Genomic DNA, 19,021 nt, shown 5'->3' on the forward strand with positions numbered 1-19,021 from the left:
AACCTACACCAGCATTGTTGAGGACAACAATGGTTTTAGGTGGGGGAGAATGACCCAAACCGATCTTTTGAAATGAAGCATGTGCAGTGCAGAGCTCTACTGAGTAGAAAATGCATCGAGTGTAGGAATATGCGGTATGCGTTCGCTTGATCGGTAACGTGTGATGGTAGCACGACATGCGATAGGCATCAGTATCGGCATTAGTGCATCGTTGTGTGGCAGAACAGATGTGGAGCGTTGTTTGGTTAAGCAGTGCCAACGGATCAACGGATTTTGCCTTTGGAGATTTGGTTAAGGACCTCTCGGCTTGCAAGAGTGTCATATGCATAGTGATTGAACGCATGGGGGTACGTGTGGGTTAATTCCCTTAAGAATCACCTTAGGTGGTTCCAACAGAGTATGGTGACTCGGGGCTAGGCGAGTAAATGCCTAAGCGTCGATGAATGAGTCTGGGTGGTGCTCTTCGCTATGGTGTTCAATCATTAACTGGTCTTCGGACTGAGGGCCGCAAGCTCTTATTCCTTCGGTGGCGAGGTTTTGTTGTGTCGTGCACATGGAGTCGCAATATGCTTCATAACACGCAAGACTAAGGCAAAGTTTGTTCATTTTTCGAAAGTAATAGCTGATATGAGATGATTATGCACTAAGCGGCATGAACTACATGGAATGCGCATTTAAAAATGTGTTTGATTAGCTTTCGCTAGGTAGCTGTGTACGAGCAAGGCCAATGAAAATGATTCAACACATGAAAAGGTGTTAGTAAGCAGCCTTTGACCGTTAGGCTGGTCAGCTTGAACAACTTGGCACATCGCGAGTTTGCGAAGCATTCTATACCTATAACAGAATGATAAAAAGGCTTGCGATGGTAAAAAAGAATCATCACGCCACACTGGCTTATTAAAAAAAATAAGCCCATGACAGAAACAGTCTAAGGGATAAATGCTCTATATAAGCTACACATTAGGTTAGATTGAGTTGATACAACCTGCTAATAGAAATCATATTTCGATCTAACCTTAAGGGTTAAGGGTAGGTTAAACATGGTTTGATTGCTAGAGCCTAGATATAGCAGAGACAAACACGCATTTATTTGGGTCATGAAAAAATTGATATAGTATGAGCCACTGAATTTTGTTCGGCTTACACATTGCAAACGCATGATCCAAAACCCAATTCCTGCTAAACATGCCATGTAAGTCACATCTATGGGTTAGACCTACCAAAAAGTACAAAAAGAAAAAAAATCAAAAGTTCTAATCAGATTGGACATAGTCAAACATAGTGTGCAGGAAGTGCCACGCACACACACACTTAAATTTCATATTAAATTTCATATTTTAGTACAAAAATCCATTATCCCACATGGTTTTTGTTTTTCTTATGAAGCTTCTTAGGGACACGTGTTACTTAATGGGCCCCACCTCCATATGAAGTAAACCCCTATGTAGAATACAAAAAATTTGGCCAAGTTTCATTCCAAGTCGACATCAGCTGACTAATTCAAGTACCATATTCGCCTCCTATTTTTGGCATCTAAAACAAGTTTTCATTTTGATGCCGGACATGCATAAATGTCTCCTATCTAAAATGTCTTGGTATTTAGAACAATCGGAAACCAGAGTTTTAAATGCAGGATGTGGAATCCAAATCTTGTACTATGTACACGAGCGAGCACACACACACACACACACAGAAAGAGAACTGCTCATTGTGAAACCCGCGCCGCAGAATTATGGAACAAGCACAACCGAGTCATCCATCATGATCATCAAATTCATTCCAAACGACCATTTTAGCTCCAGCCAACAACAATTGCACCAACTCAAGACTCAGATCCCAAGTCTTCCCACAGTGAAACGATACAGATGAGGACTTCATTGTATACTTGTCCGGACTGTTAAGCAATGTCTCACCCAGAGAACCTCTCCAGCCGCCTCCTGCGCAGCTCTTCCATTGAGAGCTCAGGAGTCCCATCCTGTCTGGTTGGAAAAGCACCCCCTTCCCTTGGTGTATCACACATTTCACACCTTCTCAAGTAAGCAGAATTGTCCAAGGTACAAGCCGGGCATCTCCAAACAGCATCCCTCCTCCTCGTTCCCCCAACACTTCCTCTGCCGAATGTTCGTCTGCTACGCCGACTGAGATAGTCCCTGATGTAATGAACAGGCCAGCTCAAAATACCCAAAAACTTTCTGAGTAAGATGGTAAGGGGATCTGATCCAGCACGCTGTCCTCTCAAATGCAGGTAAAGTAGACCAGCCAGGATACCTCCAAGATGGCCAAGAAATGACACACCAGGCACAAACATCTGGATGAGAATAAGTTCAGCCCAGGCAGCATGGCGTGATGGTACAATCAACCCATGCACGGACGTGTACTCATCTGACTGAGAATTCAGCACAACCTTCATGGCGAAAAGGACGCCTGAGAAACCGACAGCATACTCATGGTAGTAGGCTTTATCATAATCAAACAGGACTAACATTTTTGCCAGTGCAAGCGTAATGCCTTGAGACATGGCAAGCAAAGCTGCTACCGTAGACGCAAATTCAAGACTCCCCATTGCCATTTCTAGTTGAACCCCCTTCCACAGCAATGACAGCATATTGTAGACAAGATGGGATTCACCCATGTGGTAGAACGCCGACAAGAAGAAACGCTTCAGATCCCGGTTCTACAACAAGAAACAACAATTCAAGGAAAATAATTACACATTTATAAAATAATTTTACATTTTAAGACCACAATAACAAAAAAGAAGATGAAAGAAAGGAAAAAGACATGCAGACACCGTATGGACAACAATATGCCTGCAGGAATACTGAACACAACTGCATAAGTATCAAATATACTGATAAAATTCATTCGCTGCAAACAAATCTATAATACCTTACAATACATAGCTTGTAGTTTTAACAGTCAGATTTCTGCAAACTGCCCTTCGTCCACACACCACTGGACAAAGTTAATGACCATCGTTCAAATGCATACTGCTGTTTGTATGTCTCATACTTACAGAAACCTAAGTTGATTGAATGATCGTTGCACACGTTATGAAAAAAGTGGTAATTCATCCTAGAAAACTCCAGGTAACAAAGCAATCTTTGGTCATATGAGATTTGAGAATTTGGGAGCAACTATATAGTAAATGGTACAAAACCTTGGAAAGTAGCATTAAATGTGGATGAGGGTGCCCCCCAGATTATATAGAGAACTTTTAACGGGCATAAGCTCCAACAACCCGTATCTTGGATGCCTTTTGCTCAGAGGAAGTATATGCAGTGCTCACTCCAAAAACATCCCATGGCATGGTCACGAGGACACTAATAGAAATAACTTTATTCATCCCGTACATAAAAGAATAACATAAGACTTGGATTGTAATAATCACAGTGTAATCAGCAAAATGGTGGGGTCTTCTACAGGATGAGACCAGATGATACCCATCAGTGCAATGGCACCACTAGTCCACATAGTGGCAGCCACCAGTCAGAATGCCACGAAAGAGGAGAAATTCTGCATGTGAGGAGGTTGGAAGCAAGGGCTAGACATCCTGAAAGAAGAGGGAGAGGATAAAGTTCAACAGGGCCCAATAGAACCTTTACAATGGACTGAGCTTTCCTATGTATTCAAATTAAGAATGGATAGAAACTGCAATTAGTGGGTCGTGTCATATAATCAAGCCAATGGTGCACTAGAGTGTACAGGTTTTACAAGAGACCAAAAGAAGACCTTGCTGGAATAAGCATAGAGGTTCTTCAACCCAGGGATCCAGGACACATTTAAGTTCTGATGGAGGAGGAACAAAAGTAGCTGCTTGCTCTGGAATACATCACTCGTACCACTTCATTAGCATCGACTGGAATAGCAGCCCAAAAATTTGATCCAGTTATTGGATCCCCTAGCCAAGGTATCTGCATTTAGGTGTGAGACCAAGATCATTGCTATCTTTTTTCCTAATCTTGTTAAGTTGTATCGTATATGATCATGCATATTTTACGCATATTTTTATACATTCTTATGCATGATCTTGTACTTATTTAATGTTTTAAATGCCCATGTATAGTTGTTTTACGGGTGTTTTCTGGTAGGGAAGCTTTGGTTAGAATTTCGCGAAAAACGAAACTAAAACAAGCAATTTGAAGGTATTTGGATCAAATCCCGAGGTAAATACCAGTCCAAATCCAAATTTTGAGATTTGAACCGTTTTTAGAAGGCTTAAAATACCTAAACACCCCTAGTGGGGCGTCAACCATCTTTTAGAATTAGTGTAAGTTCTAACATTGTTTTATAAAATAGTTGTTGAGTTGAGGTGTTTTGTAAACTTTGAAAAGCAAGCCTTTCTTTAATAATTTTATAAAACTACCTATCTAACCCTAGAATAGCTTATTTATGTTAAAATGTAAACTGTAATATATATATATATATATTATTTAATATTATTATATTTCCTTTTATTATTTTATTTTTCTATTTTTCTTTATTTTCTTTTTTAGCATCTAGTTCAATAGAAACTAGATATTTGATCCAGGAATAGCTGTTGGACTGCAGCTATAATAAATGTTGTTGGACTATAGTCCAACAGCTATAATAATAAATGTTGTTGGACTGTAGTCCAACAGCTATATTAAGAGACATTGGAATCCAACGTCTCTTTTGGAGACTCTCTCTTTCACTTTTTTGTATATATAGGGGTGAACCCCTTCAATGTAAATGACTATTCTTCTTAAGCATTTTGTTCATGAATAAAGTATTATTTATTTTTCAAGTGTTCTTCCTTTTATACCCTTTCAAGGGTCATGCTTGTAGTGTCTCCAATAGACACTTGTTTGTGAGTTATTTGTGCATTTGTTGAAGACCACCATTTCATTACATGGTATCAGAGCTACGAAATCCTTAGATCTTGAAGTGCTTCCGCCTCGATTTCCGTGTCACATTTACAAAAGGTGTTTCATCACCTTATTCTTGGCTCAAGAAGATTTGTTTGAAGAAAGGCGAACTTGTGCTACAAAAAATTTTGGTTTTGTATCCTCTCTTATTCCTTTGTCTACTCTTTTTCTTTTCTTTTTATTTTTCTCTCTCTCTCTCCTCCTATTTATTCTTCTCTTACCCTTGTAAAAGATGGATGACAATGATAAGATCACCATCATTCCTATGAAGCTAAATGATACTAACTATGTAATGTGGGCTTCGATTATGAAGCACCACATTTGGGGAAAAGGTTTATGGGGTATAGTGGGTTCCGATTTGGAACCTAAACTATCTTTTACCAAGAAAGAGGGTGATAAAGAGGTTCCTCTAACGGAAGAAGAGAAGAGTAAGGCGTTAGCCACTTATGAAAAGAAATGGAAAGAATGGAGGATAGGGCATGCAAAAATTATGTCATGGCTCATCAATAGCATAGACATTAAAAAATGCTCTACTCTAGCTAAGTTTGAGCATGCCGATAAGGCTTGGGAATACCTCAAAAACATGTATTCCCTTAAAGATATTGCACATGTATGCAATTTACAAGATAAAGTTCGGACAATGACTCAAAAAGATAAAACTATTCGAGAATATTATAATGAGTTGTCCGAACTTTGGGAAGAGTTGGCTCTTCTTGAGCCCAAATGGCATTGTGCCGAAGACATCGAGCTTCGCCAAAAGCAACTCGATATGGAACATTTCTATCAATTTGTGAATGGTCTACGGCCGGAGTTTGAATCCACCAAATCGGCCCTTTTACATCGTGGAAAAATTCCTTCTATTGTTGATACTATAGAAGAGCTCACTATGGAGGAAAATAGACTTAGAAAAAGTACTCCAAAAGTTGATGATGACTTCGTTTTAGCTGTATCTAGACCGGGGAATCATACTCGTACTTACAAGCCGCCTCATTTTGGAAGGCAAAACAACGACTTTGATAAAAGAAAAGTTATTTGTCATCATTGTCATGAACCGGGGCACTATAGGCCTCAATGTCCAAAGTTAAAAAGAAGAGAAGAAAAAAGAGTTGCATCTGTTGAATCTGAGTCAAAAGATCAAGATGCACCTGTGTCTATGGCTCAACTGATGGAAATCCTTCAACCTCTTCTCAAAGGGGTATCCTCCTCAACCGAAGCCTCAACTGGAGCGGCAATTGCATCTTTCTCCGGTCCAGGTAACTTTCCTTGGCTTTTAGATTCTGGTGCTTCTTTTCATATGACCTCAAATGTTAATAGTCTATCCGAATGTCTTAAAAATAACTCAAGTGTGTCAAAGGTTTTTACAGCCGATGGCACATCTCTTGAAGTAAAAGGAATACGATGTTTTGAAAATCTTCAAAAATCCAAAAGATTTTTTATCCCAAAAGTTAGATATATCCCTAAACTTAATTTGAATCTCTTATCTGTTTCGCAAATATTTGATTATGGATGTAATAACTCCTCTTCTCATGGTTATTGGGTACAGGATCGCCAGTCAGGGAAGCTGATTGGGGAAGGCCATAGAGAAGGAAGACTTTATTACATGGACTTTTTGGAATTACCCAAGAATGCATTTTGTTATAATATTCAGAAATTAGAATTGGATTTATGGCACAAAAGGCTTGGCCATCCTCATATGTCTAAAATTCAATATTTTCAAAGTTTGAAAAAAATTTGTAATTCTGAAAATTTTTCTTGTAAAGACTGCATTCTTGGCAAAATGAAAAGGTTACCATTTCTTAGTAGAACTTTTGTTTCCTCACGACCACTTGAGTTAATACATTCGGATGTTTGGGGCCCCGCACCAGTTATTTCCAAAGGTGGTTATACATATTATGTCATTTTTGTTGATGACTTTTCTAGACATACTTGGATTTATTTTCTTAAACATAAATCTGATGTCTTTGCTAACTTCCAAATATTTCATAAAATGGTTAAAAATAAGTTTCAAAATGATATTTCTGTTTTTCGCACTGATTTAGGGGGAGAATTTATGTCCAACGAATTCAAAGACTATCTCAATTTACATGGTATTACACATCAAAGATCATGTCCACACACTCCACAACAGAATGGCCTAGCCGAACGCAAACATCGGCACATTATGGAAACTACTAGGACATTGCTAATTGCAAATCAAGTTCCAAAAAGTTTTTGGGTTGAAGCGGTCCTAACTGCCACCTACTTCATTAATAGGATGTCATCTTTCTCATTAAAGAATACAACTCCAATAGAAAAACTTGTTAATTTAACTCCAGATTATTCTAGATTAAGAGTCTTTGGATGCAAATATTTTGTTTTCACCAACAGAAATAACAAACTCTCTCCTCGTGCAATCCCATGTGCCTTTTTAGGATATGCTGATAATCAAAAAGGCTACAGGTGTTTCGATTTTCAAAATGACAAATTATATGTGTCAAGAAATGTATCTTTTTTGGAAAAAGAAAGCTTCTTTGAATTTGAAAAATCCAAGGATGTCACTGAATACTCGTTTTTAATTTATCCAACTTCAAAATCCAATGAATGTGATGTTGGATGTGACCTTGACAATGATCAAAGTCCTATTGTTGTTGAAAATGATGATAATGAAGAGCAAATCCATAGGGATGTTAGTTTACAATATTCAAGACGTATAGAGCAAAATCTTCCATGTGCATTACAAAAATACTCTGAAGTCTCACCTAGAAGAACGTCTAGAATCTCTAAACCTCCAGAAAAATTTGTGTCTTATGAATCTTTTTCACCCACGTATAGGGCCGCCATTGCATTAATACAATCATATGTTGAACCATCATCCTATTCTCAAGCAAAAAATCATATAGAATTGATAGAAGCCATGAAAATAGAATTGGATGCACTAGAAAAGGCCAATACTTGGACGGTACAAGATATTCCTCCGGGTAAGAAACCTATAGGTTGTAGGTGGATATACAAAGTCAAAACCAAAAGTGATGGGACCCTGGAAAGATATAAGGCCCGTTTAGTAGCAAAAGGATATGCCCAAGAGTATGTCATCGATTATGAAGAAACATTTGCTCCTGTGGCCCGTATGACCATTGTTAGAACTTTAATAGCCTTGGCCTCCATTAGAACATGGCCTATCTTTCAATTAGATGTCAAAAATGCTTTCCTGAATGGGAATCTCGTTGAAGAAGTATACATGGAAGCCCCACCTGGTATTAGTATCCCTAAGGGTAAAGCTCTTCGTCTAGAAAAAGCTCTTTATGGTCTTAAACAGGCTCCAAAAGCCTGGTATGACCGATTTAGTCATGTTATGCTTGATATTGGTTTTCAACCTTGTTTAACTGACACTGCTTTGTTTGTTAAGAAATCTGATGCAGACATCATTATTCTTCTTCTCTATGTGGACGATATGATCATGACTGGAGGCGACAAACAGGGAGTTGCAAATATCAAATCTCTTCTTAAAACTCACTTTGAAATGACTGACTTAGGTTTATTAAGATATTTTTTAGGCATTGAAGTTGCTTATTCCCCTCGGGGGTATTTGATATCTCAATCTAAATTTGCTCTTGATATCGTTTCCAGGTCTGGCATTACAGATGATAAGAAAGTAGACACTCCAGAAGTTGTCAATGTTAAAATGAAAATTGATGATGGAGAACTTTTTGATGATCCTACTCCTTATAGACAGCTTGTTGGATCTCTTTCTTATCTTTCCATTACTAGGCCAGATATAACTCATGCGGTTCATACAGTCAGTCAGTTTCAGCATGCTCCCACCTTCGTGCACATGGGAGCGATTTTGCGTATTATTAGATACTTAAAATCCTCTCTTTCACGAGGACTCTTCTTGTCTGCTTCATCTTCATTAAATTTAATTGCATATACTGATGCTGACTGGGGAGGTGATCCCAATAATAGACACTCAACTACTGGTTTTTGTGTGTTCCTAGGTGAAACCTTAATTTCGTAGAGGTGCAAGAAGCAGCAAAAAGTTTCTCTTTCCTCCACCGAAGATGAATACAGAGTCATGGCAACCACCACTATGGAGGTTGTTTGGCTCAGACGATTGCTAGCGGATATGGGAGCTAAAGCAACGCAAGCTTCAAAGATGTGTTGTGACAACAAAAGTGCGATCTACATTGCAAGCAACCGGACATTCCATGAGCGTACTAAACACATTGAGATGGACTGTCACTATGTCAGAGAGGAATACTTACATGGAACCATTGATCTGCCATATGTTACATCAGAATATCAATTAGCAGACTTCTTCACCAAGCCTCTCGCTGCTCCCAGATTTCACTTCCTCTTAGACAAACTTTCGCTCATTGTACCGTAAGTTTGAGGGAGAGTGTTAAAATGTAAACTGTAATATATATATATATATATATATTATTTAATATTATTATATTTTCTTTTATTATTTTATTTTTCTATTTTTCTTTATTTTCTTTTTTAGCATCTAGTTCAATAGAAACTAGATATTTGATCCAGTCAAGTTCCTGTTGGAACTTGACTGTGAAAATAGTTGTTGGACTGTAGTCCAACAGCTATAATAAATGTTGTTGGACTATAGTCTAACAGCTATAATAATAAATGTTGTTGGACTGTAGTCCAACAGCTATATTAAGAGACGTTGGAATCCAACGTCTCTTTTGGAGAGCTCAAAATGAGCTCTCCTCTCTCTTCCACTTTTTTGTATATATAGGGGTGAACCCCTTCAATGTAAATGACTATGCTTCTTAAGCATTTTGTTCATGAATAAAGTATTATCTATGTCACAGGGATTCGGCTAGGAGGGTGCCGCACCCGCGTCGACGCGACTCGACGCGGGTGCGGGTGCGGGTGCCGCACCGGGTGCGGTCAACTCGATCCTGGGTGCGTTGACCGCACCCAGGATCATTAATGTCCATTTTTAAAAAAAAAAAATTTGCCCAAATGGGCTTCGAATTTTTTTTTAAAAAACTTTATGCTAGTCTGTCAGCTGCCTAGCATAAAGTAAGTTTTTCAGTTTTCACGCACAGCTGCTGACAGCAGCTGTCAGCTGTGCTGACAGCAGCTGTCAGCTGTGCTGTCAGCTGTGCTGTCAGCACAGCTGCAGCAGCTGTCTGTCAGCACAGCTGCAGCAGCTGTCTGTCAGCTGCTGTCAGCAGCTGCCTGTCAGCTGCTGACAGCAGCTGCTGACAGCAGCTGCCTGACAGCAGCTGCCTGACAGCTGCAAAGTTTAAAAAAAAACCCCTTTTTAAAAAAAAACCCCGCCTATTCCCCAACCCCCTTTATATATATATATATATATATATATATATATATATATATATATATATATATATTACTTATTACATTTTTGCCCCTGCCGCACCCCCGCACCCGGGTTTTTTGGAAGTGCCGAATCCCCGCACCCGCACCCGCACCCGCACCCGCGCCCGCACCCGCACCCGCACCCATGTGACATAGAGTATTATTTATTTTTCAAGTGTTCTTCCTTTTATACCCTTTCAAGGGTCATGCTTGTAGTGTCTCCAATAGACACTTGTTTGTGAGTTATTTGTGCATTTGTTGAAGACCACCATTTCATTACAATTTAAGCTATGATGGGACGTGTGGGAGGCATCCTTGCCTCCTTAGAATTGCTGCCCCCTCCTTCCTCTTCCCCCTTCTTACCCAAGGCCCTACCTCGATCGTGGTGTCATTGGAGCCTCTTCTTCAGCCTAGATGCTGTCATGAAACTGGTCAAACCCTTCTTTCTCCCTAGCCGGTATCCTTTTTTCTCCCGCACACTTCTCCCATATCCGTTGCTCGGCAAAGAAGGCCATGCACAATCGAGGGAATGGTGAACCTTGTGGATTTCAACTACGAAGGAAGGCAACCACGTGCGTGACCAGGTACCGACCGCTCTCTTCTCCCCTAAGCTCCTCGGAGATGCCAAAAGGTACGCTCCTTGCTACCTTTTCTTTAGTTTAGGTGCATATAGATTAGGGATTTTTACTTTTCTTCTTTGCTGCATATAAATTAGGGATTTTTAGCATTTATTTCAGCACTAAAATCAATTTTTATTTTTTTAAAAATCTGTTTTTGAAAACCGGCAGCTAGGGCAGCCAGTCGGCCCAACCCAACCTGCCGGCCAGATCAGCCACAAACAGTCGGCCAGACCTGTTTTGTATTAATCTTTGATAAGTTTTAGTGGTCGATTATTAACTTCACTAATTTTTTATATTAGTTTAGCATGTTAGTTAGCGGTGAGCATGTTAGGGTAACAGTTTTGCAAAAGATTCACGTGAGTTTAATGATAAAAATGTGGTTTTGAACAGATTTTATAAAACCGAGTTTCACGTGATTTATGAAATTAGTTTTTGGCAAAACCGAAACCGAGTTTCACGTGTTTTATGAAATCAGTTTTTGGCAAAACCGTGACCTAGTCTTTTCCTAGTTAAAGTCGTTTCTTTTTTTTAGATTTAGTTGCAGCAATCTGTTATAATTAGATTTATTTCAATTATTTGTTTTATTGGGACTAACCGTAGCTAGATTAGACAATCTAGTTTGTCTTTGTTTTTTTGGTTTCATGTTTTGCAGGTGGTGACGTGAGCTAATTGAGTTTAGGTGGAACCAGGGCTGAGGTGGACATACCAAGGCACGCCCGTACACACGAGGACAACAAGAGCTAGTTCGCGAGCAGACGAAGACTTGTTATTTTTTTAGTAGGGCATTAGGCCAATTATTTATTATGGATTGTATTAATTTTTATTTTCGCTCGAACATTTGTAATAAGTTTGATTGCACATTTGTTTATTTTCAAGGCAATAAAGAATGGGTTTGGCTTGGAGTACAAGGTTTTGACCCATTTCCTTGTGTTCGACCCGGACTTCACTACTAGTGTGAGATAATACACTCTTCTTGTAAATTGAATACAATGGGTACAAGGTAGTGCTAGTTTATACAAGGCCACCAGTTGTAGCTTGCTCTGTTACATCCATTTGTAGACAATCTCGAGAAGATTTTACACTCTTCTTGTAAATTGAATACAATGGGTGACCAACAGCAGCAAATTGCATCAGCACAATCTCTTCAGAAGTATTTCGCTGCTACGGAGTATACCCAGGCCTCCTGCATTAGAAGACCCGATGTAGGAGCTCCACAGTACGAGACTAAGGCCAACATTATTCAAATGTTGCCTTCGTTTTGTGACCTTAATTATAAAGATTCCTATAAGTACCTCGACGAGTTCTTAGAGATCTGTTCCACAGTTAGGATCCAAAATTTTAATGAGGATGCCTTGCATCTCACCTTGTTCCCGTTTTCACTCAAAGATAAAGCTAAGTATTGGCTTTATTCTTTGGACACGGTTGAGATACACACATGGGATCAAATGCAAAAAGAGTTCCCTAGGAAATACTTTCCTATAGTCGTACAAACCAGTTCAGGCGAGACATTACGAGTTTTTCTGAGCTCGACGGTGAGCAATTCCATGAAACTTGGGACAGAATGAAGGACCTCCTCAGGAAGTGTCCCCACCACCAGGTGCTCAAGTGGCAGTTGGTGTAGTGCTTCTACGATGGATTGTCTGAACGAAACCGTCAGATGTTTGATGCCTCATGTGGAGGTACTTTCATGCTTAAGAGCAATGATGAAGCATGGAGATTGTTTGAAACGTTGAGCGAAAATTCGCTTCACCCTGCTTCTACCTCACGATCTGAGAGGGTCACACCAAGCAACCCCAAGAAAGGAGGTGTCCACGAAATTGGTGCGATGGCTGGCTGAGTTGCAAAGCAAAGTGGACTTGCTCACTCAAAAATTTGACCAGCTTCTTGCAGGACCCTCTATAGTTCATCTAGTGTGTACCCTATGTTTTAGTCCAGCACATGTTGTTACTAAGTGCCCATTTGCAACCCAATATCCCGAGTTCGTTCAGGAGCAAGTCCAAATTGCTCAGGGATTCCCCAAACCTGTGAATAACCCATATTCCAACACATATAACCTAAGGTGGAGGAATCACCCAATTTTTTCTTGGTAAACTCTCAACCCGTTACTTCTACCCCACCTCCATCCCAGGCCACACCTAATGCTTTTGACTAGTCGTATGCTAGGCCTACGTTTCCTCAAGCATACCTGAGGCATACCTAACCCATACCTCCTCCTGTAGAGTCCACACCCCAATCATTCGAGGAGAGATTTTTTCAGGCATTTGCAGACATGAAAGAAAGCAATCAAAATGCCATGGATAAGTATAACCAGATCATGCATTCTCATACCCGGTCCATTTCTAAGTTCGAACTTCAGATAGGACAGCTTGCAAAGACCTTGAACAAACGGGGGGAGGATAGCCTACCTAGCCAGCCTTTAGAAAATCGCAAAGGGAAGGACCCTATGTTTGTCGTCCTGCACTTGACTGACTCACATCCAGAGCAGGCAAAGATGGTCCTAGCCATGAGGAGCGAAAAACAATACCATCGTAAGGCACCAGTGTCCTCTGAGCCACAGAACACCCAAGGCTCCAAAGGACCCAAAAGAGAAAGTTCAGGAGACAAGGGAGCCGAACTCCCAAGTTTATACTCCCAAGCCTCCCTTTCCTCAAGCACTTCAGTGTTAAAATATGATTGTACATATATATATTTATATATTTAGATCATGACACATACACATATATAATAATTACATATATATATATATATATGTCTATGTGTCTATCTACATATATAAATACATTATTTATATATTTTCTTTGTAATACCCACTAGGGGTAAAATAGTCTTTTTACCCCCATTCACGCCATGTACATTTTTCCCTATTTCTTTTTCTCTTTTCTTTTTCTTTTTCTTTTTCTTTTTCTTTTTTTTTCCTTTTTCCTTGGAAATGCCACCCCTTGAGGGACGTTGGAGCCTCCAACGGTCACATTTGTGACCGTTGGAAGGGCTCCAACATCCCTTAGGAGCCCTTCCAAGGGTTCTCCTTTTGTGCCTATAAATAAAGGGGTTCTCCCCCATTGTAAGTATGCTTCTTTGAAGCCCTCTTGAGTGGAATATATTTTTTCACTTCATTTTGTGTGTTTCTACCACTTTTATGGTTTGTTGTATTTTTGCCCATTAGTAGCTACTTGTGTATGTGTGTGTTTTGCTCTTGGAAATATCGCTTCCCTCATTTGGCACTTTATTACATGGTATCAAAGCAAGGTTAAGGAAGCTTCATTGGGATCTCACTTGACAAGTAATATCAATCCTCTCTCTTGCCTTTAAACCTTTGTTTTTTAATATGGCTGACAAGGATGCAAAAATCGATCTCTCATTCAAATTGAATGGGACCAATTACCGAATGTGGGCGGCCGCTATGGAGAATAACCTCAAAGGTAAAAAACTTTGGAGGTATGTGTGTGTGACCATTCCGGAACCTCAATTGAAATTAACTAAGTTTGAAGGTGATGAGGAAAAAACTTTGAATGAAGAAGAAAAAAGAGAAGGCTATTCTTGACTTCTCTTCAAAAATGGAGGATTGGGAAAGTGAACATGCTAAAATTCTAGCATGGCTCATGAATAATGTGGATTTAAAGATTTGTGCAAATCTTGCAAAATTTAAGAAGGCCAATGAAGCTTGGTTCTTTATGAAAGGAATGTACACGCAAAGAGATCTTGCTAGGCATTTTTTTTTACAAGAAAAGGTGAGAGAAACCAAGCAAGGTGATATAAGTATTAGGGACTATTATAGTGCCCTATCTTCTTTGTTGGATGAACTTGTTCTTCTTGAACCTCAATGGGAAGGTAGTGCTATTGCCATGAGGGAAGAGCAAATGGAGAAAGAAAGATTCTTTCAATTCATTCATGGGCTTCGTCCCGAATTTGAGCAACTTAGAGGATCCCTACTTCATAGGGCTTCTACACCTCTAAGTGATATTTTGACAGACTTATGTCAAGAAGAAACTCGTTTGGCCTTGAAAAGAGATGTTGATGAAGTTCATGTCGTATCTAGATACAACAATAATGTTAGGTCATATAAACCACCCCACTTTTGGAAGAATAATGGTGGTGGAGGAAGAAAGGTTATTTGTCATAATTGTAATGAGCCGGGTCATATTCGCCCGGATAGACCTAAATTCAAAAGGAAGGTTGCTTCCGTTGGTGAAATTCCTCCAAATACTAATGAAGATTCAAAGAAGGATGGAAACATAAAGGAGTCCATTGCGCATCTTACCGAAACTCTTCAACAATTCATAAAGATGAACTCATCTACATCATCTTCTTTGTGTTCTACTTCTGGTGCCGCCATTTCCTCTTTTCCGGGTATGACTTCTTGGATCCTTGACTCGGGTGCCTCCTTTCATATGACCCCAAATGCATCGCTTTTATCAAAACCAAGTCTTAACAAATTTAAATCATATGTTTCAACCGCCGATGAAACATCCTTGGATGTTGAAACCTTGAGAAAACTTTTGACCAAAACAAAAAAAATTTAGTTCCTAAAATCCGAATTATTTCAAAACTAAATTTAAATCTTTTTTTCGTTTCTCAAATTACTGATTTTGAATGTAATGTCTCTTTTTCACCAACCCATTGTCATTTGCAGGATCTTCGGTCCGGGAAGCGAATTGGGCAAGGCCATAGAAGAGGGGATCTTTACTATATGGATTTTTTGTCTTTGCCATCTAAATCATTTTGTAATCATGTTCAATCTAAAGATATTGAGACTTGGCATAAGAGGCTTGGACGTCCTAGTATTTCTAAGTTCTATCTTTTTCCTTTTTTGGAAAAATTTTGTAATACAAATACATTTACATGCAATGATTGTATTCTTGGAAAGATTCATTCGCTTCCGTATTCGCATAGTAATTTTGTGTCAAAAAGATCTTTTGAACTTGTGCATTCCGATGTATGAGGGTCGGCATCCGTTATGTCCAAAGGGGGATATTCCTACTATGTTACCTTCATTGATGAATTTTCTAGATATACATGGGTATACATTATTAAAAACAAATCTGATGTCTTCAATAATTTTAAAGAATTCCATGTTCTTATTCAAAATCAATTTCAACTCAATATAGCTATATTTAGATCCGATAACGGAAGGGAGTACATGTCTAGAGACTTTCAAAATTATTTTAAATCAAATGGAATTTTACATCAACGTTCTTGTCCTAAAACTCTGCAACAAAATGGTCTTGCGGAAAGGATAGATAGACACTTAATTGAAACCACAAGAACACTTGTCTCTAAAAATGTTCCTAAAAATTTTTGGGCCGAAGCTCTTCTTACCGCAACATATCTTATCAATCGTATGCCCTCCTCTTCATTAAAGAATGTATCACCTTTTGAAAAATTGTTCAAAATTACTCCCGATTTTAATACACTAAGGATCTTTGGATGCAAATGCTTTGTGCTTATTCAAGGACAAGACAAATTATCACCAAAGGCCCTTGAATGTGTATTCATTGGCTATGGTGAAAATCAAAAAGGTTATAGATGCTATGATCTTCAAAACAATAAACTTTATGTATCAAGAAATGTAAACTTTCTTGAGGATCAAAATGGTTTTGATATTCACACATCTAAAGAAGACATTGATTATTTCTTCCTATTTGATTTAGCTCCTAGAATCGAGTCCCTAGACACAAATATTTACAATAATACTTGTGATGGGATTTTACATCATAATGACATACCTCAACATGATGAGGTTTTTCAAAATGAAAACTCTAATGATTTAAATATATATACTCGGCGGTTTGGAAATGAACATCACTCGGCTCTTGAAAGATATTCTCAAAACTTAGAAGTAGTGTTATTAAAAACGCGTCTCAAGGCGCAAAAAGCGTGTCTCACCTCAAGGCGAGGGCCTTTGTGCCTTGAGGCGCAGGCATGAAACGTAAAAGCGTACGAGGCGTACGCCTCACACGCTTTGAGGCGTACGCTTCGAGGCGAGGTGCGCCTCACAGTGAGGCGCGCAAGCCTCATGTTGTTGGCCAGTGGCCACTACTGCTAATGATGGCCACTGGCCACTACTGCTAATGCTAAGAGTTGCACACAAAAAGCACCCAAATCATCATATTGCTAACAATACATCAGGTCTCTCCCCAGATGGGAGTGCCATTATACACCCAAAACACAGAAGAATAGAAATCATCCACCTGTCCTGAACTCCCCAGAAGCTAAAAAACCATAATAAAATACGTCCATCTTTGCAGGAAGACACCGGCTTTGGAAGAAAGGAAAGAAGGGTGTTCGATTACCGCATGAAGGCAAGGCAAGTAGCCATGGCGAAAAGGGTAGCCCATCTGAGGTTGCCGCTGAGGGAAGACGTGAAATTCTACTGGTTGAGTGAAGGAGCAGGACCACCGAGCAACCCGCTAGGAGATCTGGTAGAAGGAACAGGAGGAGATCCAGCAGAAGAAAGAGTAGGAGATGCAACAGAAGGAGATCTGGCGGAAGGAAGAGGAGGCGATGCAGCAGAAGGAAGAGGAGGCAATGCAGCTGGAGGAGGAGATCCAGCAGAAGGAGGAGGAGATCCAACAGTAGGAGCGGGCGAAGCGGGGGATTTAGCCGATGGAGGTGAGGAGGTGGTGGCTGCGACGACGTTGATAGTAACCTTCTGCCCAAAGGTGCAGTGCTAGCCGACACTGCAAAGGAAGTAATGCTCTCCTGTAGAGTTGAGTCACGGTCGTCGGGGCCGGTGGAGGTGAGGAAGTGGTGGCCGCGACGATGTTGATGGCGACCTTCTGCCCGAAGGTGCAGTGCTGGCCGACGCTGCAGAGGAAGTAATGCTCTCCTGTAGAGTTGAGTCACGGTCGTCGAGCCGGTTATGAAGCTGTCGATGGGGCTCACGAATGTGCACGCGTCGAATTCCCTCTCTCTCACATTGATTCCCTCTCTCTCGGTTGGCTCCCCTGTTGTCCCTGCTTTCTGATCGTGCAGTTCCTGGAGTTGGGAGACATCTTTGCGGACCTCAACGACCTCATCAAGAACACGATCAAGGTGGGGTGGAATGAGACAGACGATAGGTTCAGTAGGTGTAGGGAGTGCATGAGGAGGCAGAAAGGGTTATGGGGCTTCGACGATTCTAACCCGGACAAGCCTTTCCTATGTTACACTTCCTCCGGGATTTGTGATGTTTGTTTGTTTTTAACGAAACATGGTTCGGTAGGAGGGAAGGGGCAAAGGTTGTTTTGTTGCTCTCCTGCTTGTCCTTAATCATTGGTACCCATGTCCCTCAACGTTTTGAAGTTACCAAGTGATCCTTCTCAAAAATAAAAGATAAGACACTAAAATACTACTACAAAGACTCGGGGTGGACCTGCGGTTGCAAATGGGTCCAGTTCCGATTGGATCTTGAACTTAGTTCTCCATGATTTCCCTGTTCGATTCCCTTAATCACCGAAAGTTTTCGTTGTTGTTGTTGATATTTAAGGAAGAAACCACCGGTTCAGGTGGAAGACGTCTGAAATGATACTGGCTAAGTGGATTTGGATTCTGATGGTGAAAAAGCTCGTAGCAAATGTGATTTTTTTACATGTAATGAGATTCAGTAACAAAAGTCAAAAAGTATAATTGCATCTGATTATAATCAGATATGGTTTTAGCTAACTGAATAAAACTAAATGGAGTGATAAAATCAGATCCTTAAGTATTTTCTCCTAGGGACCAAGTAGACACCCCTTTCTTCAAAGTTATTAAGGGCATTATTATTATGGGTTCAATGTTTACAAAACTCAGTAGCTGTATAAATCGCTTATAATTCAAATTGCCTTTTGTCTATCTGAATTTTCTTTTTCAATATAACGCTGAACTATAAACATTCTTTAAAAAAAAAGAACCATATATGCCTCTTATATGGAAAACTGCACAATAATGGCATGTTCGTGTGCTTTTGGGTGTATCCATGTGACATAAGATCTTGTGTGTTCTATTTGAGTAAACAGGACTGTCAACTGCTTCTTAATGAAGCGATCGTCTTACAAGGTGATAAACTCTGCTTACTTTTTTTCGACAGAGAAAGCTGGGGTTAGGGAGACCCCTACCAGTTAAAACAACCATACCATTTAGATTTGAACTTGCATCGTCCCAAATAACTGCAAATGGGGAATGTTTGGCTAGAGTGATATGGATAGTTCGGTTCCGGAATTGTATCTTCAT

The 19,021-nt window shown here is 39.8% G+C and overlaps 1 protein-coding gene across 1 annotated transcript in view; it reads right to left on the reverse strand.

Moving 5' to 3' along the window:
* Positions 1-1,592: 1,592 nt before the first annotated feature.
* The window catches only part of RBL14 (RHOMBOID-like protein 14), a 68,142-nt gene continuing 50,713 nt past the window's right edge, over positions 1,593-19,021 (reverse strand). Inside the window, exon 2 of the mRNA XM_090018954.1 lies at positions 1,593-2,674. Within this exon, the coding sequence (XP_089875080.1) occupies positions 1,910-2,674 (765 nt within the window). The 3' untranslated portion in view covers positions 1,593-1,909. The remainder of the gene's footprint in view (positions 2,675-19,021) is intronic.

Source organism: Nuphar pumila, chromosome 10 (genome assembly GCF_984573655.1).
Source record: "Nuphar pumila chromosome 10, dmNupPumi1.hap1.1, whole genome shotgun sequence".
NCBI lineage: Eukaryota > Viridiplantae > Streptophyta > Magnoliopsida > Nymphaeales > Nymphaeaceae > Nuphar > Nuphar pumila.